The sequence below is a fragment of the Pantherophis guttatus genome, chromosome 8 (genome assembly GCF_059756535.1).
Source record: "Pantherophis guttatus breed Tessera chromosome 8, ASM5975653v1, whole genome shotgun sequence".
NCBI classification, from domain to species: Eukaryota; Metazoa; Chordata; class Lepidosauria; order Squamata; family Colubridae; genus Pantherophis; species Pantherophis guttatus.
The window spans coordinates 69,806,874-69,830,279 of NC_142070.1; the positions used below are offsets into that span (position 1 = coordinate 69,806,874).

The 23,406-nt window shown below is 40.4% G+C and overlaps 1 protein-coding gene across 1 annotated transcript; it reads right to left on the minus strand.

The window, feature by feature from the left end:
- Window positions 1-1,282: 1,282 nt before the first annotated feature.
- TRMT9B (tRNA methyltransferase 9B (putative)) lies at window positions 1,283-23,030 on the minus strand. The gene is made up of 4 exons (XM_034411396.3): window positions 22,932-23,030; window positions 8,581-8,735; window positions 6,075-6,248; window positions 1,283-3,250 (listed from the first exon to the last, which is right to left on the minus strand). The coding sequence occupies exons 2-4, from the start codon at window positions 8,732-8,734 to the stop codon at window positions 2,226-2,228; spliced, it is 1,353 nt and encodes a 450-aa protein (XP_034267287.2). The 5' UTR covers window position 8,735; window positions 22,932-23,030; the 3' UTR covers window positions 1,283-2,225.
- Window positions 23,031-23,406: the final 376 nt, after the last annotated feature.

The following is a 23,406-nucleotide window of genomic DNA, read 5'->3' on the forward strand; positions in this document are numbered from 1 at the left end:
TGAAACTAAAACTGTATTTGTAAACCTCTATTTATCTTTCCTTTGAATTAGAATGTTCACCAGCTTTATCCAGGAGGAAAAAAACCATTCTATTTGAAACAGCAACCTTCCAAAGAAACAATTATTTTCAAAGGGTACAAAATTCCAGTATTAAACTAAGGTGTTAGGAACTGCTTATCTGTAATTAATGTTCTTATATATCAGATAAAATCGGGTGTTATCTGATGACATGCTATCAGATAACATTTTTTTAAAAAAATCAGTAATTTTATCCTGTGAATTTAAATAACTGGTTTAATTTACTAGATAGTTCATCAAGACCTCATATGAAACAGATTTTTTTTTCTTTTTTTCAGATTAACTTGTTATTGAATACACTGAAGGAGCAGGTGCAACAACTAAATCTAAAATAGACATTCAATGATAACGGTTTGGATATTCTAAGACACAGTTAATTCACTGCAAAGAAAGACACTATTTGAGCATAATACTAAACAATGATTTAGGGATACAGGCATAGAATTGTTTCTTCCTCTAGCTCTAATTTTTTCAGTTGGCATCACAGGGAAGATGGGAAATTTTTTACTTCCACTTTTAGGTAACAGAGTTCAAGCCAAAGTGGTTGGCACTAAAAGTAAGGTTTGGGAAAACAATGATGATAGAATATGGCTTGAAGTCGATTCGTTTCATTAAATCCTACTGAAAGCTAATCACAGCTTATGTAGGTTTGGAAACACAAAGAAAATTGTCACTGAATGAGGCCTATGGAAAATTTAAGTTTTCGGAGTGTTTGAAATATTGCTGCTCATCCAATAACACGTTAGACCAGGGGTCTCCAACCTTGGCAACTTTTAAGACTTGTGGACTTCAACTCCGGGAGTTCCTTAGCAAGCTGGCTGAGGAACTCTGGGTGTTGAAGTCCACAAGTCTTTAAGTTGCCAAGGTTGGAGACCCCTGCTTTAGACAGAAACACTCACCAAATTTGCTCAGATCTCATATAGCAGCCGTAATTAGGACTGGCAACTTGGTCCTTCTGGCAGTGACGTCACGCTGTTGCGGTGTGAACGAGTGGGGCTCCGTTCGTTTATATCCATAAAGTTACTTTTTCATCACCATCATAACTGAACTCTTGTTAAACGGGGACTATCTATGGCTGTTGTGAAACTCCAGTTACAGATTAGAAATCACATTCTTGCTGAGTATTTGCAATCAGCAACTCTTCTACAGAGATTAATTGCTTGTTTTTCCTGCAGATATTTTCTGGACAGTTCTTTTTGCTCTCTTTTGGTATCTGGGCCTTTTCTGCCTGACCTCTTTAAAAATTCCACAGGAAGTAGCTTTCATTTTTTTTAGTGCACTTTTGCACTGTTAGTTCTCTGCAGTCTATTTAGATGGTAAGATTTCTTTAAAAGAGCATTTTAAAAATTAAAGGTGTATTCCACCAAATTTCTGATCAAAAAAAGCTGAGAGTAAAGCATAAATTGTACTGCCATTTCATTGGGAAGATACTACAGGTAATTGTCAACTTACAACAGTTCATTTAATGATCAAAGTGACAACGGCACTGAAAAAAGTGACTTACAACCATTTTTCACACTTACGACTGTTTGCAGCATCCCCATGGAGACATAGAATTCAGACGCTTGGCAATTGATTCATACTTATGATGGGCGCAGTGTCCCAAGGTCACATGATTCCCTTTTGCAACCACCTGACAAGCAAAGTCAATGGGAGAAAGCCAGATTCGCTTACTAGTTTAACAACCACAGTGACTTAACGGCTGAGGCAAGAAAGGTCATAGAACAGGGCAAAATTCACTTAACAAATGTTTTACTTAGCAACAGAAATATTGGGCTCAATTGTGGTTGTAAGTCGAGGACTACCTGTATTTTCAGGGGATGGGGGAGGAGGGGGAATGAAGAAATGTCTCCTTCCTTCGCTTGTAAAAAGTTTTATTTATAAAATGCTTTAAAAAACCCAAAACACCTCACTCCCAAATTTCCTAAAAAGCAACTGAGGATGGGTATTTGAAAAAAAAAAAGAAGAAGAAGAAGAAAGAAAGAAAAAAGAAAGAAAAAGCTTGTTTTTCAACAAACTGTTAAGTGCTATTCTTTCATAGTGGCATCTTCGTATTCAAACTGTACCAGTGCACACAGAATAGGTGATTAAAAGGCTGGCAAAATGTATAACGTTCCTTCGATCGCAGCTTCGGAAAGCCTAACTTTTCAGCTGTTGCATATTGTTTTCTTCACAATAATGCACCAGTTACCATGGTCATAGCTTGAACTTACTATGCGAACCTCAGGAACGTTTTCTTCCAGCAGAGAGCACAGCTCCCCTTCGCGAAAAACATGGTAATAGCGCATAAAGGCTCTGGCGTCCTGTCCATTAACCGCACAGTCTCCTACCGCTACCGCTGATTCTACCACAGACTCGCTAGAGCTAACGGATGAAATCCTTTTGAAGGGTTTTCCTGCAAAGGAGTGACTATTGCTTTGATGGCTACAGCTATTCTTGACGTTTTCCACAGAACTCCTTAGAAACGAGGTTTCCCCGTTACGGTGTTGGACTAAGGTAGCCGGCTCCCCGTCAAAACCCCTCAGGGACCCTGAAGCTGCCAGCCACTGGATTTGTTTACAGGCCACACACTTTGTAAACACGTCGTCATAGTGATCTAGCTGTCGTCCTTCCAGCAGTGCTGAGTGACACCCTAAGTCTACGCTGCAGTGCCTGAGGGGCTGAACAGAAATGGCGTTGCTTGTCCATCCCACCACATCCTTCAAGGGTTCCATCTTTTCGTTTTGCTTTCTTAAGGCAGACTCGTCAAGAGATCGGGAGGAAAACCAGGAACGAAAAGATCTCCCCAGGGCACCATAAAATCTTTTTTCTTCGTCTTCAGAAATTTTCACACAGCAGGATCCAGAGAGGCAGTTACCCAATCTCAGAGGGGGGTTCTGATCAAGGGGAGCAGGCTGGCAGCATTTTGAACTCATCGGGGGTTTTGAGTGCGTCGTCTGAGATTCTATAGGGGGTGCAGTATCCGTTTTAGGCCTGGGTTTATTGGATTCTGAAAGCAAACGGGAACATAAGGCTTTGTTCCAAGGAACAAATACATCCTGTTTCTCAAAATGTCGAGTTTTTTGCTCCATAGCCCAGACGTAAATCATCATTTGGCCACCTGGTACCAGCACCCTGACCATTTCTTGGATCGCCTGGATTCGTCTCTGTTTTGTGGAGAAATGATGAATCACTGAAAAAAGAAGAGGAAACGTGTTCGTTAGGGATATGCATATCTTAAATTAAATGTCTTTATAATCATGCAATCGAGGCATTGTTCATTAGGAAGCATTTTCAGTATTTTCAAAATTAATTCTTGGTTCTACGATGTTGCATGATAAAAAGGAAGAATAACCTTGACCACTATTAGAGGGCAAAAAAATAATAACCAACTCATAAAATATGTTTAATTCTTCTATTTTCGGTTTATGGGAGATCTACAGAAATGCCGCTATGGACTAGACTGGGAAGTTTAAAAAAAAAAAGGAGAAAGAAAAGAAAACTGTAAGAAGATAATAGCATATGGCTTCCATTTGTTACCAGTAGCAGCACTAGCAACAGCAATACTACTATTAATATTATTACAAAAATATTAATAATACACCATTGGCATAGATAAAATCACCATCAGTCAATTGCAGAAGGCAGCTTTACTTGGAACAGCTTACATCCTGCAATGGTACCTTTAACACCATCAAATAAGAACATCTGCCTGTCTCAAGTCCTTGGGAAAAACTCGATAGGTGAATAAAAATGCCAAATCCAGTCAAAACATCTGGCTGACTGTGTGACTAACTATAATAATAATATTACTGGTATGTCTGTGTGGTTACCAGAGCAAGCTTGAATCAAAAGAGACTTCATCTTTTTAAACTTTTTTTTAATTAAAATTTTAAAAGATTAACATTTCTTGAAAAAACGGTACCAATTAATATGTGATATTGTATATGAACAAAATAGCTACATATGTATGTATCTTTTGTATTAAAAACTATATAGAGGAAACCAATTGTATAGAAAAACCTATAGGTGAAAAAAGATTCATGTTAAACTAATGGAAAAATGAAAATGAAACATAAAATAAAATAAACTTTAAACAGGAAACTAAACAAAACTAAAAACATACACATGCAAAATACATCTCAATTATATTAAAAGTGTAAAATTCAGGCTATGGGAATGATTTAATTCTCTTAAATTTTATCATCACCTCTCCATTTTGGAACAAAGCACCGAACATACTGGTAGATACTATACATTGATACAGAACCTTATTATCCTGTCTTTCTTGCCTCTTTTTCATTGCAAAGCTAATTCAAAGGCTGATCTTGGTAGTACAGTGGTTTAAAGCACCCTGTTATTAACACAGCTGCCTGCAATTACTGCAGGTTCGAATCTTACCAGGCTCAAGGTTGACTCAGCCTTCCATCCTTTCTAAGGTAGGTTAAATGAGGACCCAGTTTGTGGGGGCAATAAGCTGACTTTGTATAAAATATACAAAAGTATGAAGGCTATTGCTTAACGCATTGTAAGCCGCCCTGAGTCTCCGGAGAAGGGCGGCATATAAATCAAATTAAAAAAAAAAAAAGGGAAGACTTCATGTCACCTATTTTCTGAGATTTTACCTGATAGCAATAGCACTTAGACTATATACACTTCACAGTGCTTTTTTATAGCCCTCTCTAAGCAGTTTACAGAGTCAACCTATTGCCCCCAACAATCTAGGTCCTCATTTTACTGACCTCACAAAGATGGAAGGCTGAGTCAACCTTGAGCCGGTCAGAATTGAACTGCTGGCAGTGGGCAGAGTTAGCCTGCAATGCTGCTTTCTAACCACTGCGCCACCACGATTCAGATGACCATGTCTAATGCACTTTTCATCTTTGCAGATGCCAGTTTTTATGGGGCGAAAATGCATATTGTAGCTTAGATTCCTTAACAACCTTTTTTTCCCTTTGTCAGGGGTAACCCATTTTCCTACTCCCCCCTTTTTCTCATTTTCCCATGTTGTTGCAGCTTTACAATTAAAGCTGTTTCTAATTCAGTTCTGCCCGCTATGTACCCAGGCAGTTCACCTCTTTAACTTACTGATATATCACACTCTCTAATCAACAAAGCATTGCATCCTCTTGTTCCTTCCAAGCCCAAGCAAATTATTCTGTGCCCCCTCCCGATTTCTAAGCGTAGGGGAATCATTTTATGGATGTTTATTTTGCAAGATTGTGAGTTTGCTCATACCTAAATAAGGTCAGTTAAAAAAGATTGGTAATAAAATGAAGAGAAACATTGTCAGAGTATATTCATGAACGGGAATAGGACATAGCAACAAGGTCAGCCAAGGTCTGGGGGCTGTTTCCTGATTCAGACAGCAAGGAGCCTGGGCGTGGCTTAACTGTTCTGTATATAAGCTTGAAGGCACTAGCTTCTCCCTCCTCCATTTTGCCTTCTCCATTTTGTGCTTCCATTTTGCGCTGTGTTTGTACTTGCTATTTCTCTTCTCTACAACGTGGAAAAACGTACAAGGGCATTGTACGCCTTGTGTGTTGTTATGTATATAAAGACATTTGAATCCTGTTTAATAGTCTGCTTTTGTGTGCTGCAAAGAACTCTGACAAACATTCCTGGTTAAAATTTCCAAACATCAGTTCTTTTCTACTGGGATGGGGCACTTTTTTCAACTGGAAATTCCGGGAAGGAGGTGTAGGATGTTTCCCTGGATGTTCTCTCAATGGGAAAAAAAACTGACTGATTCATAAATTAGCTACCCAGAGAAAATGACATCCTCAGAATATTCTTTGGGGTTTTTTTTCCTCAGTAACCTCAGTAACGCACCTTCTTGGTTTTTCAAGAATGTTTATATAAAATCCCTGAATTGGACTGACAAAAAGCCAAAAAGCCTTCCTATTATCTAATCTTCCTATAATAAGTAAATTAGGAAATATTAATGTAGTGTCATGTGGTGCATATCGAAAGTGTTTCCTCCTATGTCAGCTGTCCAGGCCATTAAAATCTCTTACCTCCCACGGAGATGATGGCGTTGAAGCACAAATCCCGAAAAGGGAGGTGTAGGTTATCACAGATCATCACTTCACAGCCTTTATCTCTTGCAATCTCGATTAAGGGGCCACAATAATCGCATCCAAGATTATACACTAGGTGGTTGACATCAAGATATTTTCCAGTCCCACAACCTTAAACCAAACAAAAAGAGAATTTTTATGTGAGGTTGATTGCTTTCATTTGTGGTACAAGAAGAAACCAAGAAATCAGAAAGATGATGACCATGGCGAACACAACAGAGTCCTACTTAGCTCCCCTGAACATCTTTAAACCTAAAACTTGGGCAGTTGTCCCAGGACTTCTCCACTTTCATTTGAACATCAGGAATAATGATGGGTTTTCTAATTTGGGGGGGGGATGATGGGAAAGAACTTAGACACCCCTCCCTGCTGGAAATGGACTGGAGTCTTGACAATAAAAAGGAGGCCTGACAGACATTCAACAACAATTTTGGATTGGTTTCCATCATCAGATCTCTCTGTGCGCTCTGTGTGAAGAATGTAGGGTTCAAAAATGGACCCTCAAGACAAAGGATGAAGGATGTTAAATGACTTTCACTTCTACTCCTCAAGGAGAGAAACATTCCTGTGCTTTAGACAACGTAGATCCTATATGATCTAAAGCAGGGGTCTCCAACCTTGGCAACTTTAAGGCTTGTGGACTTCAACTCCCAGAGTTCCTCAGCCAGCAAGGAATTCTGGGAGTTGAAGTCCACAAGCCTTAAAATTGCCAAGGTTGGAGACCCCTGATCTAAAGTACATACAGATAAAAAGTTCATTTCCTCAGAGAGAATTTGAACCATTCTGGCTTTCTATATCCGAGGAGATCAAATAAGAAAAACTAGTCAACTAATACCAATGGTGAAATGTAAAATTTGTTACTACCGGTTCTGTGGGCATGGCTTGGTGGGAAGTAATGTGACTGGGTGGGCATGGCCAACTTTTTTTTTTTTTTTTTTACTTTTTTAAAGCATTTTTTTACAACCTATTTGGGCAAATAGGTTGTATAAGAATGCTTTTAAAAGGTTAAAAAAAGGGCTCCAATGGCGGCACAGCTGTGATCATTGGGGCCTTTTTTTTTTTACTTTTTAAAAGTAAATATACATATTAAATATAAATAAATTTAATAAATTTAATATAATATTATAATATAATTATAATATAATATAATATAAATTTAATATAAATATTAAATATACAAAAGTATGAAGGCTATTGCTTAATGCACTGTAAGCTGCCCTGTGTCTCCGGAGAAGGGCGGCATATAAATCAAATTAAAAAAAAAAAAAGAATTTTTAACAACTGGTTCTGGAGAACCGGTAGTAAACAAAATCCTAAAAAAGTAAAAAAAAAAAAAAAAAGGGTCCGACAATAGTGCGTCGCTCAGCTGATTGTTGGAACTTTTTTTTTTACATTTTTTACTACCGGTTTGGGCAAACCGGACCAAACCGGGAGCATTTCACCCCAACTAATACCTACCTTCTGGTGATCAATATCATTCAGAACAAGGAATTAAGAAGTTTTTCCAATCATTCTCCTACACACATCCTGTTCTGTCCCCTCCCACGAGTGGCCTTGCAAAGGCTCAAATAGCCCGGCAGTAACAAACGCAGGCTAGAGAGACTGAAGCTGGCCCTTTAACAAATTAAAATCTTTTAATTGGGGAATTTTATGGGCAAGGGGTTTTAAATTGGAGAAGCCAAAGATAATTTAATTTCGTTTTAATGTATTTTAATATTTGTATTGTGTGTTTTTAATTTTGGCTGTTCACCGCCCCGAGTCCTTCGGGAGAGGGGGCGGTATAAAAATTTAATAAATAAATAAATAAATAAATAAATAATTCTCTTCCAAAGCGTATATCAGTCCAATAGTTACCGGGCAATGTTCCAAAGGTCTTGGCAGACAGCCAGCAGGCTAATGCAGGAATGCAGACTCTTATCAAAAACTCCAAACTAACAGCTGTAACTCCACTGCATCCAAAACGCCAACAAATTGTTCACCATGCCTTTCCAGTCACACCCCTTTTATACTTTGTAGGGTGTGGCCCTATGTCTCCTGACCATACCTCTTGGGACGTGGCAATAGCTGTTCTCTACGACGTCTCCTACGTCTCTCTCTTGCATCCAATAGGGGCTCCTCCTTGTCGTTACTGGCCTCTGTTTTCTCCTCAATTTGGCTGGGATCCATAGGCACATCAGCAACTGTCAGTTCTTGCTGACTCACCAGTGAAGACGGCTCCTCCGGCACATAGCTCGTGACAGCTTCCTCTTCCTCCATATCATCCTCCGAATCAGTATGCGAAGATAAATCAGCCTCCAGGGCCGGGGTCACAATACATCCCAACCTGCCTATGAGCTCTTCACACAGTTGTGATTCTCTTGTCATTTCTTTTCCTCCATCTCATTCAGAGAGCTGGAAGAGCTTTATTTTTTTAAAACAACAACAACAACAACCCAGAACTTACCAATATCTGCAATCAGGCTGCCAGGCTTCTGTTCAAGTAAAAACTGCCGGACGCGAGGCCACGCTTTGCCTTGCAAATCATTGAAATAAGAGGCTGTGCTTTCATAGACTTGATGGACATGCTGCTTTTCCAACTGGTAGGCCTCATGTTCCATTCTACAAGAAACCAAAGACTGAGTATGTATTAAAACGGCAAAAAATCTACAGACTATGATTAATTTCTAGAAACACAGGAATAATAATGGTCAATCCATTATATCAACTTGAGACCCCACGAATTATAGTTTATTGCCCTTCCCTGAATGCAATTGATCCTTTTTTTTCTTTTCTCAAAGGGAACCTAATTGGCCAATTGCAATTTTCATCCCATCTACATCGACTGCATGTTGTAACTGAGGCACCTGACTTGTCCCATTGCAGTCCTGATTTGTCACTATGCAAGAGGAATGGAGAGGGCCTTGAAAAAAAAAATGGAACTGAGGAGAAACTTCCATAACAGTGAGAACAATTAACTAGTGGAAGGTCTTGCCTTCAGAGGTTGTGGGTGCTTCATCACTGGTGGTTTTTAAGACAAGACTGGACAGCCACTTGACTGAAATGGTATAGGGTCTCCTCCTTGAGGTTGGACTAGAAGACCTCCAAGGTCCCTTCCAGCACTATTCTGTAAACTGATTATATTATTATAGTCTACTCTATATTAATACTATACCCTATATAGCTAAAGGTAAAGGCTCCCCCTCGCACATATATGCTAGTCATTCCCAACTCTAGGGGGCGGTGCTCATCTCTGTTTCAAAGCCAAAGAGCCAGCGCTGTCCGAAGACATCTCCATGGTCATGTGGCTGACATGACTAAATACCAAAGGCGCACGGAACGCTGTTACCTTCCCACCAGTGGTGGAATTCAAATTTTTTTTTTTACTACCGGTTCTGTGGGCGTGGCTTGGTGGGTGTGGCAGGGGAAGGATACTGCAAAATCTCCATTCCCTCCCCACTCTTGGGGGAAGGATATTGCAAAATCTCTATTCCCACCCCACTCTGGGGCCAGCCAGAGGTGGTATTTGCCGGTTCTCCGAACTACTCAAAATTTCCGCTACCAGTTCTCCAGAACTTGTCAGAACGTGCTGAATAGCATCCCTGCTTCCCACTAAAGATGGTCCCTATTTTTCTACTTGCATTTTTATGTGCTTTCGAACTGCTAGGTTGGTAGAAGCTGGGACATGTAATAGGAGCTCACCCCATTACGCGGCCCTAGGGATTCGAACTGCTGAACTGCCGACCTTTCGATCAACAAGCTCAGCATCCTAGCCATTGAGCCACCACGTCCCTCTTATACCCTATATAGCCAGTCTCAATAAAACAGAGTTCTAATATTTCTTTTCATGTCTTTTATAACTTAGTTATGTTGAATAGCTGATAGTGGGGGTTCAATACAAATGAGACTCTTCCAACCTTTCCTGTAACCCTCGTGAATGGTTCATAAAGAACCATCCAAGTATCCTTTTCTGTGCTCTGGAAATGTTTTCTTCTACTCCCTGGAACAAACTGCTCCTCACATTGAATTCAAACCACTTTAGAGAATTGCCAGCCGATGCCAAAAGTGCATTATATTTTCTTGGCTGAAAATCGAAACCAAAGTCTTCGGTCAAAGCTCAAAGTCAACACAAACTTTTTCTAGGGATTCTTCAATGGTTGACGTGGAAGCCCGAATAAATTCTGGATAAATAGGTAGCATGTGAACTGCGATTCAACAGATATTGAAATAGAAAGTAGCCCTAGGCTATTTAGGAACCCCAGATATAAATAACATGCTTAAATAATAGTTTGTATTGCTAAAGGATATGCAGAACTGGTCCACACGTAACACCAAGTCATCATCAGCCATTTTATTTGCAGTTTAAGGCAGTGTATGTGGACCTGGCTAATATTCCTTAGATTAAATTATGAATTCAGTCACTGAAGCTCAATTAACACACCATGAGCCGTGGTGGCGCAGTGGTTAGAGTGCAGTACTGCAGGCTACTTCTGCTGATCATCGGCTGCCAGCAATTTGGCAGTTCACATCTCAACAGGCTCAAGGTTGACTCAGCCTTCCAGCCTTCCGAGGTGGGTAAAATGAGGGCCCAGATTGTTGGGGACAATATGCTGACTCTGTAAACCGCTTAGAGAGGGCTGTAAAGCACTATAAAGCGGTATATAAGTCTTAGTGCTATTGCTGTTGCTATTATCTTTAAATTAAAAAAAAAAAACCAGGAGATATCAATCAACATTTTAGACAAGGAAGAGAAGCTTTGAACTCCATCTTTAAAAAAAGATGGTTTAGTACTTAAGGACCAAACCAGAGAGAAAGGTTTGCATGACCAGTGTGGCAGATCAACTTTCAAATCTACTTGGTCAAAGAGCACAGAAAAGGACGTTCCAAGTAGAATAAGCTACATACTTCTGAATATTTCTAAATTAACAGAGCCCGATTGATTGGGCCAGCTCCCATTTAGAAAAACTTCCTCTATGCCTCTCAGTGTGCATGGCAAGGATATTGGCTTCTGTCACAGATAGTTTGGGCTCCCCTATGATGATGAGATTCTGTATACTGCACAAGTCAAAAAGGGGGCTGTGAAAATATTTACAGATCCCTCGCATCCTAGATATAAACCCTCAAAATGATGCTATAGAGCACTGCACACCAGAACATTTACTTTACTTTTACTTTACTTTTATTTGATTCTCAGGGCAGTGAACAGCCAACAATAAAATACATACATACAAAATTTAAAAAGCAGAGATAAAATTGAATTAAATAGTTTGGCCCAGACAGATTTAAAACCCCAATCAATTTAAAACAAATCTAAACTTTGAATATTAAAAATACTAAAAAATATTAAAAATATTAAAATGTTTAAAAAGAGGGAGAAAGTTAGGCCAGGCCCGCCTGGTGAAATAAAAAGGTCTTTAGAGCGCGGCGGAAGGTGCGCAGATCCGGGATCCTCCGTATCTCCGGGGGGAGCTCGTTCCAGATAGTAGGTGCCCCCACAGAGAAGGCTCTCCCCCTGGGAGCCACCAGTCGACATTGTTTGGCCGACGGCACCCGGAGGAGCCCCTCTCTATGAGAGTGTACCGGCCGGTGAGAGGCTATTGGTGGTAGTAGGCGGTCCCGCAAGTACCCAGGTCCTGAGCCATGGAGTGCTTTAAAGGTGATAACCAAAACCTTGAAGTGCACCCGGAAGACCACCAGGAACCAGTGCAGCTCACGCAGGAGGGGTGTTACCTGGGAACGCCATGTCGCTCCCATTACCACCCACACGGCCGCACTCTGCGCCAGTTGGAGCCTCCGGGTGCTCCTCAAGGGGAGCCCCATGTAGAGAGCGTTACAATAGTCCAGACAGAAGGACAGTTTTTCCCGAACGCCATCACTTTGCTAAACAAATAATTTCCTCAGCACTGTCAAACTGTCAAGGTTGACTCAGCCTTCCATCCTTTCTAAGGTAGGTGAAATGAGGACCCAGTTTGTGGGGGCAATAAGCTGACTTTGTATAAAATATACAAAAGAATGAAGGCTATTGCTTAACGCATTGTAAGCCGCCCTGAGTCTCCGGAGAAGGGCGGCATATAAATCAAATTTAAAAAAAAAAAAAACTATTCACTAAGGCTGCATTACTATTACTATACTATACTTCTCATCGTTCCTATCACCCATCTCCTTCCACTTATGACTGTATGACTGTAACCTTGTTGCTGGTATCCTTACGATTTATATTGACTGTTTCCCTATGACTATCATTAAGTGTTGTACCTTATAATTCTTGATGAACGTATCTTTTCTTTTATGTACACCGAGAGCGTATGCACCAAGACAAATTCCTTGTGTGTCCAATCACACTTGGCCAATAAAGAATTCTATTCTATTCTATTCTATTGTCATCTGGCATCACCCATGACATCAGCTGCAAAATAATATCAGCAGTCTGCCCAAAGGCCACCACAGTAGGAAGAAAACATAATTTGATTGATAAATTTATTTTCTGATTCCCATCAGGGATGTGGAAAGAACAAAAGCCACCATCTGGCCACTGGGGGGGGGGGCGAGGGGGGCGGGAAATCCACATGAAGCTTTCAGGATATGAGGCTAATTGAATCTGGACTTAAGTCTGCATGGCAGCAATCTTTGCCAGGAGCCACTGCAGGAATTGGTCCAGCTGGAAAGTCAAAAAATGACTGTTGCCTTCTTTCTCTTTTTCTCACACATATCCCTCAATCCCACACGACTTCTACGTATTACTATAGGAAAAAAAATCAGCAATGAATTTCCAAAACTTCCAAGACACCTGCAATGATATTATACATTTCATACTCTTTTCAGAACGGTGGGCCCTGAATGTCAGGTTTAATCTTTTTCTAACAATAAAATAAATATGTTCACACAGATTTGCAATTTCCCCACCCGCATACATTCAACACACACCAACTTTTCTCCGTAGGATATTTCTTAAAAACAGTGCAGGAAATCCATTTTTGGGTTGGGCCTATAGAATTTTCAGCTTTCAACATTTGTCACATATTCTATCAAGTTAAATATACGCTGGGGAAGTGCTAACTTAATTAATCCGTTACACTACAATGCTATTGGTTAGCAAAAGAAGGAGCAAAGGTTTGTTCCCAGGAGTAACTCAGTAGAGACTGCTTATCTCCTGCTGTAAGTCCAGGTTTGTTCAAACATAGGTAGATACGAACAGTTATCAAGGGCATAAGTCACTGTGTAGCTGAGAGTCCTTTGAAATAATTAAGGTGAACTATGGATGAATCATAGGAAACTGGGTTTCAAACTAAAATTCAAGGGTCTTGTGTCAAAATGCTCCCAATACATTTTCACAAAAAGTAAGAGTCCAAGATGAAGATCCAAGAGTATGTACAATATAGCTTCTTTTTGCCCAACCGTAAGTCTGGCCTTCAGATTTAGATGGACGACTCTTTTCTGTTGATGTACCGTATTTTTCAGAGTATAAGACGCACCGGAGTATAAGACACACCTTAGTTTTTGGGGAGGAAAATAAGAAAAAAGCTGATTGGATCGGCCTCCTGGAATACCCCCAATCAACTGTTCCCAGAGGTGAATTTTAGCAACAGGTTCGTTGGTTGTGAGCTCTGTGCCTTGCTTTTTTTTTCTGCCACTGAAAGCCTCCAAAACAGAGCTTCAGAAAAAAAGCTGAGCTCACTCTACTATATAATAAGGCTGATTCCTTCCTTCCTTCCTTCCTTCCTTCCTTCCTTCCTTCCTTCCTTCCTTCCTTCCTTCCTTCTTTCCTTCCTTCCTTCTTAAATAAAGAAGAGCCCAGTCTCTCCAGAATAGTGAAGTGCTGTTGTCTTGAGGAAAAAACCCTATTCTGATCACTCTGCCAATGTAGATTTTTATTTATTTATTTTTATTTGTTTTAATTTGTATACTGCCCTTCTCCAGCAGGACTCAGGGCGGTGAACAGCCAGAATAAAACAGAACATACAAAATTTAAAAACAGTTTAAAAATAATTAAATATTTTGGCCGCAATTTAAAACAACCCAATTAAAATCAATTAAGTTTAACCAAAAACAGTGGGATCAAGCCAGCCCGGCTAGGTGAAATAAATAAGTTTTCAGGGCCCGACGAAAAGTCCGGAGGTCTGGTATTGTACGTATCTCTGGGGGGAGGTCGTTCCAGAGGGCGGGCGCCGCCACAGAGAAGGCTCTACCCTGGGGTCGCCAGCCGACATTGTCTGGGGAACGGCACCCTGAGGAGGCCCTCTCTGTGCGAGCGTACTGGCCCGTGGGAGGCTATTGGTGGCAGAAGGCGGTCTCGTAAATACCCTGGCCCTAAGCCATGGAGCGCTTTAAAGGTGGTCACCAACACCTTGAAGCGCACCCGGAAGACTGATGTCACAGCAACAGTTTGAAGCACAACTTCAATTATCCATACCGCATTCTCCCATCTCTAGCATGTGTGATAGGTTTTCGTGCCATGAACAAAGTGAATTCAGAAATAGAAATACAGCTTGATCAGGCCATTCCATTTTTGCCAGTCGTTCACTTTTTAAAAGCACGTACAGCATGCCAAGGTTGCAGATTGAAACTGGTTCTCCACAAACCACATAAAGAAGTCTTTTTTACCAAACATAAATTTGGAAATTTAGTAGAGGTTTTATCAACATACCAGAGGGGCATTTCATGAAGTTTTAAGGCAGCCCATTCCAAACAAGTCTCTCAAATTTTTTGGAATTTTCATAATTCTAAAACAACATGACCAAATAGGCATTTTGGTTGAAGATTACAGAGGATGAAGGCCGAATCCCTGGAAAAGCACCAAACTGGAGGAATTTGACCTAAACTTCCATTGAGATGATTAAGGCTGGGACATATTCTATATTATTAAACATGATGAGCTGCTTTATTGATGGTATTTTATATAAAGCAACAATTACAGTCTGCACTTTGAAGGTCAAGTAGCAATTATATTTTTTATAAAAAGCAGCAAAAATAGTCTGTACTTTTTTCCTTCCAAAATGTCATCCTCTTCACAGGATGTGATTATTTTTTTTTGATTCTACCAGACTAATTAAAAGTGCATTTGCTGCCATTTTGTTCTCTTTCTTTCTTTCTTTCTTTCTTTCTTTTTTTAATATGAATTGATTTATTTTCTTTTGGATATGATTCATCCTTTGAAGTATCCATCACAACTTCCAAGCTGAGGAAGATTTCATTATATTACAAACCTTAAGATTATTTTAGTGGAGATGCAGTTGCAGACAAGTACAGATTTGGGATGAGTTATAGATCACTGAGGATACATGCTGTATTATTTTAATTACAGCTGTAGATGACAAGAAACATATCATTTTCTAAGTCTCTCCTATAATAAATTATTCTTGCCTATTCTGGATATGATGATCTCCCAAAAACTGTGCTGTCCTGCTCTCTCTCTCTCACACACACACACATACACACACACTCTCACACATACACACATACACACACTCTCTCACACACATACTCACTCACTCACTCTCTCCCCCACACACTCACTCTCTCACACACACACTCTCTCTCCCACACACTCTCTCTCAGACACACATACACACACTCACACTCTCATACACACACACACTCACTCACTCTCTCACACACACACTCTCTCTCTCACACACACACACACACTCACTCTCACACACTCACTCTTTCTCTCTCCCACACTCACTCACTCTCTCTCACACACACTCACACTCTCTCCCACACACACTCACTCTCTCTCACACACACTCACTCACTCTCTCACACACACATACTCACTCACTCTTTCTCTCTCCCACACACACACTCACTTACTCTCTCTCACACACACTCACTCTCTCACACACACACACTCACTCTCACACACACACACACTCTCTCTCTCACACTCACTCTCTCTTTCTCTCTCACACATAGAAACTCACTCACTCTCACACACACTCACTCACTCTCTCTCACACACACACTCTCTCCCACACACTCTCTCTCAGACACACATACACACACTCATTCTCTCACACAGACACACACACACTCTCATACACTCTCTCTCTCTCTCTCTCTCTCTCTCTCTAACACACACACAGAGACACACGTAACTGTGGTTTATTAATATTCCCCTGCAACTCCCTTCACCAAAAACCCAGAACTGTCCCAATTATGGTAACTCCAGCCACAAACAGACCATACTAGTTCCCAGAGCAATGGCCAATGAGTCCACAAGGCACTTGAAAGTTTCCCAATCAAAATAAAGTCACCAGGCAAAATTAAATCTACAATACAAAAGGGTTCATGAGGCAAATCCAGAGTTCCAAGACGTGTTCCAAAGTCAAGCTACGGTGTCAATCCAAAACAAGGCAAGAATCACAACAGCCAGAAAACACAACAGCTAGGAAATGAATGTGTTGTTCCCAGCATCGCCTCCATCTGTCTCCTGTGCTAAATAGCCACCTTCTGGTGCATCCCATCAAGAAGGGCGAGGCTGCCTCCTCGCAGGTAATCTGGCTGACCTTCCCTGCTCCTGCCTTTTCTCTGCCCTACGTGTTCTTGGATCAGGTGCAGAAGGCAGTTCCTCTTCCTCATCGCTGACTGGCTCCATCTGCATGCTTTCCCCACCTGAAGCCTCGGGGCTGTCCTGCTGCAGCTGTGTTTCAGCCAAATCCCTCTCAGATGGCTGCTTGGAGCCATTGACCAACTGTGCCTGGAACTGGTTCATCTTCCTCTGAGCTGACATCTGGAGAGGTATCTGGGGAAGCTTCCGGGGGAAGTCATCACAAACTCCCATCTTCATGTCAGTGTAATTAAATGGTAATCTAAGAAATATCTCTTGCAAATCTTCACACTAACAGACCCAATTCTACACGTTGTAATGTATATAATTGAAATCACAGCCTCTGAACTAATGGATAAGCCACTAGAAAAAACCATGGAACTTTGTGATATGATAAGTTTCAGCAAGACTACTATATGCTCAAAAGTGGACAAGTTCAACAATACCCACAACGGAGTAAGGGTTGGTTAAGATGACGGAACTTGAAGAGATAAATTAACTCCTTTGCTTAAAGAGGAAACAATAGCTACATTTATGGATGACTGGAGACCTATGATAGACTTTATACATAAAATGAAAAAATGCACTTACAATTTGTGATTTTGATTATTTAAAAAATGGATAGTAGAAAAGAGTAAGCATAGAGTAAGAGATAAATTTTTAATTGTAGTTATATTTGTTAGAAAGAAAATCTGAAATTTTTTCTTTCTACTCTTTTTCTTCTTCCTTTCTGCACTTTTGGGGTTTTTTTTCCCTTCCTTTCCCTTTTCTATCTTTTCTGCTTTTTTCTTTTTATTAGTTTCTTCTAGTTTTTATTATTTTTGTAAAAAATTTAATAAAAATTTATGCTAAAAAATATTGGAATGTAAGAGTTAAAACACATCGAATACCGAATTTGACAAGTTTTGTCCTCAAGTTACAATAAGGCGTACAATCAAGAGCCCTGATGGTATAGTGGTTAGAATGCAGTATTGCAGGTTAATTCTGCCAACTGCCAGCAGTTCGATTCTCACCAGCTCAAGATTGACTCAGCCTTCCATCTTTCCTAGGTCGGTAAAATGAGATCCCAGATTGTTGGGGGCAATATGCTGACTCTGTAAACTGCTTAGAGAGAGCTGTAAAGCACTGTTAAGTGGTATATAAATCTTAAGTGCTATTGCTACTAACGAACAGTATTTACCAGGTGGCAGGACATGTTATCAGGACCAAAAATAAAAGGGGCTAGATCTGATAAGTACTAGAATGGGAGACCAGAAGGGATATAGATTAAATTTATATACTGGTCCCAAGAAACCTGATTGGATTGATCTTTGAAGCCACCTGGAGTCAAACCGAGCTCCAGGAGATTTAGGGACAGAATCCAAAGCAGCCATCCTGATGCATGTGGAGTTGGGAAATAGAAAACTGAAGTTAAAAATGTTTGGAAGACCCCAGGTTAAACAAGATGAATATCTTACCCAGGGGTGAAATCCACTTACCTTCGCTACCAGTTTACACATGGGAGCGTCCGTGTGACACCTCTGTGCATACGCAGGACCTCCCACCTCCCACCGCCAGCACTACCGTTTCACCCAAGCCGGATAGAACCAGCTCCATTTCCCCATTGAACTTACCACTCCCTGCAATTCCTCTGGGGTTCATTTTCAGAATATTGCATAAGCAATCATAGGAAAAGTACTGGTGATTTTCATGCAAAGCTTTTTGCATAATGCTTGTGTGCATCTCTAGCTTCCTTACTCCTGTAAATGTCTGTCCTAAAATCGTAGAGATGTGCATACAGTTTTCCATCACTGCCAAGCAGAGACGGCATAATGAATGCTTAGGCAGAATGTTGTTCTGTGACCACTTATCCCTTGTAGAACAGTACTCATCTTTTTCTGCTTATCTCTTTCTTTGTAAACCGTAAAAGAACAAATGACCTAATTTGGCAGGATATTTAAAGGCACTCTGTGTTGCTGCAAAACAGAAGAGCCCTTTTGTCTTCGGATGGTTCATACATTTCTGTTACATAATGCTGAAAGCAAGCAAAAAAAAAAAAGGAAATAATTGGACAGAAGACTTCTTTGCAGCATATTCTAAGCCACTGAAAAGCAACATTCTAAATACCTTGGGTCTCATATTTAAAAGATAAAGGTAAAGGTCCCCCTCACACATATCTGCTAGTCGTTCCCGACTCTAGGGGGCAATGCTCATCTCCGTTTCAAAGCCAAAGAGCCAGTGCTGTCCGAAGATGTCTCCGTGGTCATGTGGCCGGCATGACTAAACACCAAAGGTGCACGGAACGCTGTTACCTTCCCACCAAAGGTAGTCCCTATTTTTCTACTTGCATTTTTTACGTGCTTTTGAATTGCTAGGTTGGCAGAAGCTGGGACAAGTACCGGGAGCTCACCCTGTTACGCGGCACAAGGGATTCGAACCGCTGAACTGCCGACCTTTTGATCGACAAGCTCAACGTCTTAGCCACTAAACCACCACGTCTCATATTTAAAATCCTGTAATTTTCATGCAATACAAGGACTAGTGTCTAAAGGGTTCAGTGATCAATTCAGCGGGCAAAACACTGGATGCAATGAGTAGGCTTCCTTCAGAACAAAAGTAAAAAAAAAACCTGGTTTCCAGTACCAAAATGGGAAGCAACAATTGGGATTATTTACCTTTTCTAAAGAGAAAGGAAAGAAAGGTAGCTATAAAATTTGATAACCAAATACCTGAATAATCTCTAAACCATCAGAACTTCATGTAACAAGGGAGGAAGTTCTACAAAATTCTAATATAGCACCAATAACTGGACAGCAGTTATTGTGCACCTGATGTCCAGGTTCCTTCCTTCTATTTCCAGTTAAAAGGATCACACTGGAACTGATGTGTAAGGGACATTCCAGCAGCCTTGAAAAGATGCTGTCCAGCTGAAAAAAATGCTGGGTTAATTAAACAAATACAGAGCCAGTTTAGGGTAATGGTTAAGGCGACAGACTAGAAAGCAGGACACTGTGAAAACCAGATCCAGCTTAGGCACAAGACCTAGGACCAGTCACTCTCTCTCAGCATGCAGAAGAAGGAAATGGCAAATCACTTCTGAAAAACCTTGCCAAGAAAACTGCAGGGACTTGTCCAGGCAATTGCCAGGAATCAAGTCTGATTCTCAAAGGCATCAAGGCATTAAAAAAAAAAAAGGTGAAAACAAGCAAAAGGAAAACATGACATTTATGGGAAGCCTGCTACCTTTTCACCACACAAGATTACAATTAATTCCCTTTGTTGGAGAGGGATATGAAATCCTTCCGTAGAATTGGACTGGGATGAACTTACGCACCTTACCAACTCTACCACATCTGCCATCCCTGCTTAGCACAACAAATGGCACTTTTTAAAAAACCCAAGGTATCTGTTAGCCTAAGCCTTTTGTGGATTATAATCTAATTCTTCCAGTCTTTTTTTTAAAGTTTTTTTATTTTTCAAAATACAAACATTCCATCTTTCCTTAAACAGTGTGTCATCTGGGTTCAAATATCTCCGGGCGCCAACCTTCAACATTTACAACATCATTCACTTAATATAATCCTCTAATCTTAAAATTATATTGTAGTATGTTAAACAGTTATAAGCCTATTCGTTTTTCCTCTTAACATGTCTTCTAGTAACAATACAATAATAATAACATTACACATAATTATCCTCCTCATCCTAATACTAACAATTATCTTTTTAAAAAAAAATATATTTATTAAATTTTTCCAACATTTAAAACACAAAACACAAATTTACAGTCATTAAAGCATTTCCATCAGTATCAATATCATCCATAACATTCATATTTACATAATTATCATCTTATTTATACCTCTATCTTAACATATTTTCTATTCTTCTTTAATCTTCTTTTATTTCCAGTTTCCCTTTTTACTCTCTAACCATTGATAGAATACTTCCCATATCATATAATATTCAGTTTGTTCTTTCTCCTTAATTGCTAAGTGTTAATGTGTTCATTTCTGCAATCTGAAGTCTTACATCGCCAATGCATATATTTAAAAAATATATATTTATTAAATTTTTCCAACATTTAAAACACAAAACAGAAATTTAGTCATTAAAGCATTTCCATATTAGTATCAATATCATCCATAACATTCATATTTACATAATTATCATCTTATTTATACCTCTATCTTAACATATTTTCTATTCTTCTTTAATCTTCTTTTATTTCCAGTTTCCCTTTTTACTCTCTAACCATTGATAGAATACTTCCCATATCATATAATATTGTTTGTTCTTTCTCCTTAATTGCTAAGTGTTAATGTGTTCATTTCTGCAATCTGAAGTCTTACATCGCCAATGCATATATTTAAAAAATATATATTTATTAAATTTTTCCAACATTTAAAACACAAAACAGAAATTTAGTCATTAAAGCATTTCCGTATCAGTATCAATATCACCCATAACATTCACATTTACATAATTATCATCTTATTTATACTTCTATCTTAACATATTTTCTATTCTTCTTTAATCTTCTTATTTCCAGTTTCCCTTTTTACTCTCTAACCATTGATAGAATACTTCCCATGTCATATAATATTCAGTTTGTTCTTTCTCCTTAATTGCTAGGTGTTAATGTGTTCATTTCTGCAATCTGAAGTCTTACATCGCCAATGCATATAATGTCTCATGGGAAGGAGAGAGAGAACTGTAAACAATGTGATGGGAAGAAAATGAGGCACAGAAAAACCAGACCCAAGCAATTATTATTAAAGGGCCACAATATTTTGTAGTTTTGGCCAAAGGAGAGAATCTCCCTTTTCAGGGGTAAAAAATGAGCATGTAAGGCTAAAAGGGAGGCTATTCAAGGACTGTTACAGCTATACAAGGATGGGCATTTATTGTCTCTAGGGCTTCACCTTTTCCACTCTGAAGTAATATCTATATATGGATTTTAGCATCAAGAAAGCAAGCTCCGTTTCATCCATTACTGTTAATGGATGGCCAAAGAAATCAACTTGTAAAGAAAACTGGCAATCTTGCAAGGCTGGGAATGGAAGTTTTTCCAAGCCAGCCAGTGATCCTGAAGATTAAACAGCAGAGCAGCAAAATGCTTCTAACCAAAAGGATGCTGAAAAGCTTCCTTAAGAATCAAAGCTGCCAATAAGACAAGATTTCCACCCCAACCAAAGATCGGAGCTATTTTAAGATTTTGGCAGCCTGCAAAATAAACCCCGTCGATCAGAGGATGGAGAGGGGGTGGGGGGTGGGGAGGAGATGCCAACCATCAATAGAGAATTCTTTTCTTTCTTTTTCTTTTTCTTTTTTTCTTCTTTTCTTTCTTTCTTTCTTTCTTCTCCCTCCCTCCCTCCCTCCCTTTCTTTCTTTCTTAATTTCTTTCTTTCTCTTTCTTTCTTTCTTTCTTTCTTTCCTTCCTTCCTCTTTCTTTCTTCTTTCCTTCCTTCCTTCCTTTTACTTTCTTCTTTCTTTCCTTCCTTCCTTCCTTCCTTCCTTCCTCTTTCTTTCTTCCTTCCTTCTTTCCTTCCTTCCTTCCTTCTTCTTTTTCTTTCTTCTTTCTTTCTTAATTTCTTTCCCTTCCTTCCTTCCTTCCTTTTTTTCCATTTCCCAAAACCGGAGAGCCGGTGGAGGAATGAATTAAAAACCAGAGGGAGAAGTTGTTGGGAGGATGAGATTTAAAAAGGATCATCAGATTTAGTAAACAGGCAAGGAAAGCCGACAAACTTGCCAGGAAATAATGGGAATGATTTTGTTGTGCAAGAATATGTGACCTATTCATATGTGGAGTAGGTGGCATATAAGAATGGGGGGGGGGGACGGAGAAGTAGGAAGCCCCATAAATCATATTCAGGCTAATTTCCTCAGCCTGAAATCCCCAAAGGAATTCCTCCACCCAGGAATCAGGTAAGTAGGCTTTGAAATGGGGAGGGGGGGAGGAGGAAAGACCTCCGTAGTACCCATAACGCGCAGCAAGTCAGTCAACCCTTCACAAAAAGAGACCGCGCCATACGAGGGACCCAACCGGATACCGTAAACCTCCTAGCAGACCCGCAAAAAGACGTGGTAGGTATTCAAAAGCAGAGCTGGGGGGAAATAATAATAATAATAATAATAATAATAATAATAATAATAATAATAATAATAATAATAATAATAATACAATCGGGGTTTTTTTTTCCCCAATAATAATAATAATAATAATAATAATAATAATAATAATAATAATAATAATAATACAATCGGGGTTTTTTTTTCCCCACCTTTACCTGCACCGGCCAGTAGGAGGCAGGGCGGAGCCCGCCTCATCCGCCCCTCGTGCACCGCAAGCTGCCGGTTGCCAGTCGCCGCTGCCGCATCCCGCCTGGGGGAAGAGTGGAGGGGGCGGGCGGGGGGGGGGGGGGGGAGAGAGAAAGGAGGCGGTACCTGACCTGGAGTGGCTGCCGGTGAGGGGGCTGCCGTCTCCCAGCCTCCTGCGGCGGCGAAGGAGAAGAAGAAGAGCGGGCTTCGGCGGCGATGCCGGCAGGGGACCGGAGAGGGAGGGAGGAAGGGGGGGGGAACCCTGACACGCGCGCGCGCGCAAGAGGGAGTGGGGAGGGGGGGTTGCAGAGCGCGCGCGCACGCGCTTCCCACCCCCACCCCACTCTCCCACCCCCGCCCCTCCGCCCGGCGTTTGGCTTGGCTTGGGCGAGAAAGTCGGGCGCGCGCAGAGCGTCGGGAAGGTCTCGGCCGAAGAGGGGGGGG

Coding starts and splice junctions, on each gene's coding strand:
- TRMT9B (XM_034411396.3), bottom strand. CDS start 8,734: ATGGAACATGAGGCCTACCAGTTGGAAAAGCAGCATGTCCATCAAGTC. Junction 6,249..8,580: donor CAGCCTGATTGCAGATATTG/GTAAGTTCTGGG, acceptor GTTTGGTTTAAG/GTTGTGGGACTGGAAAATAT. Junction 3,251..6,074: donor CGCCATCATCTCCGTGGGAG/GTAAGAGATTTT, acceptor TTCTTTTTTCAG/TGATTCATCATTTCTCCACA.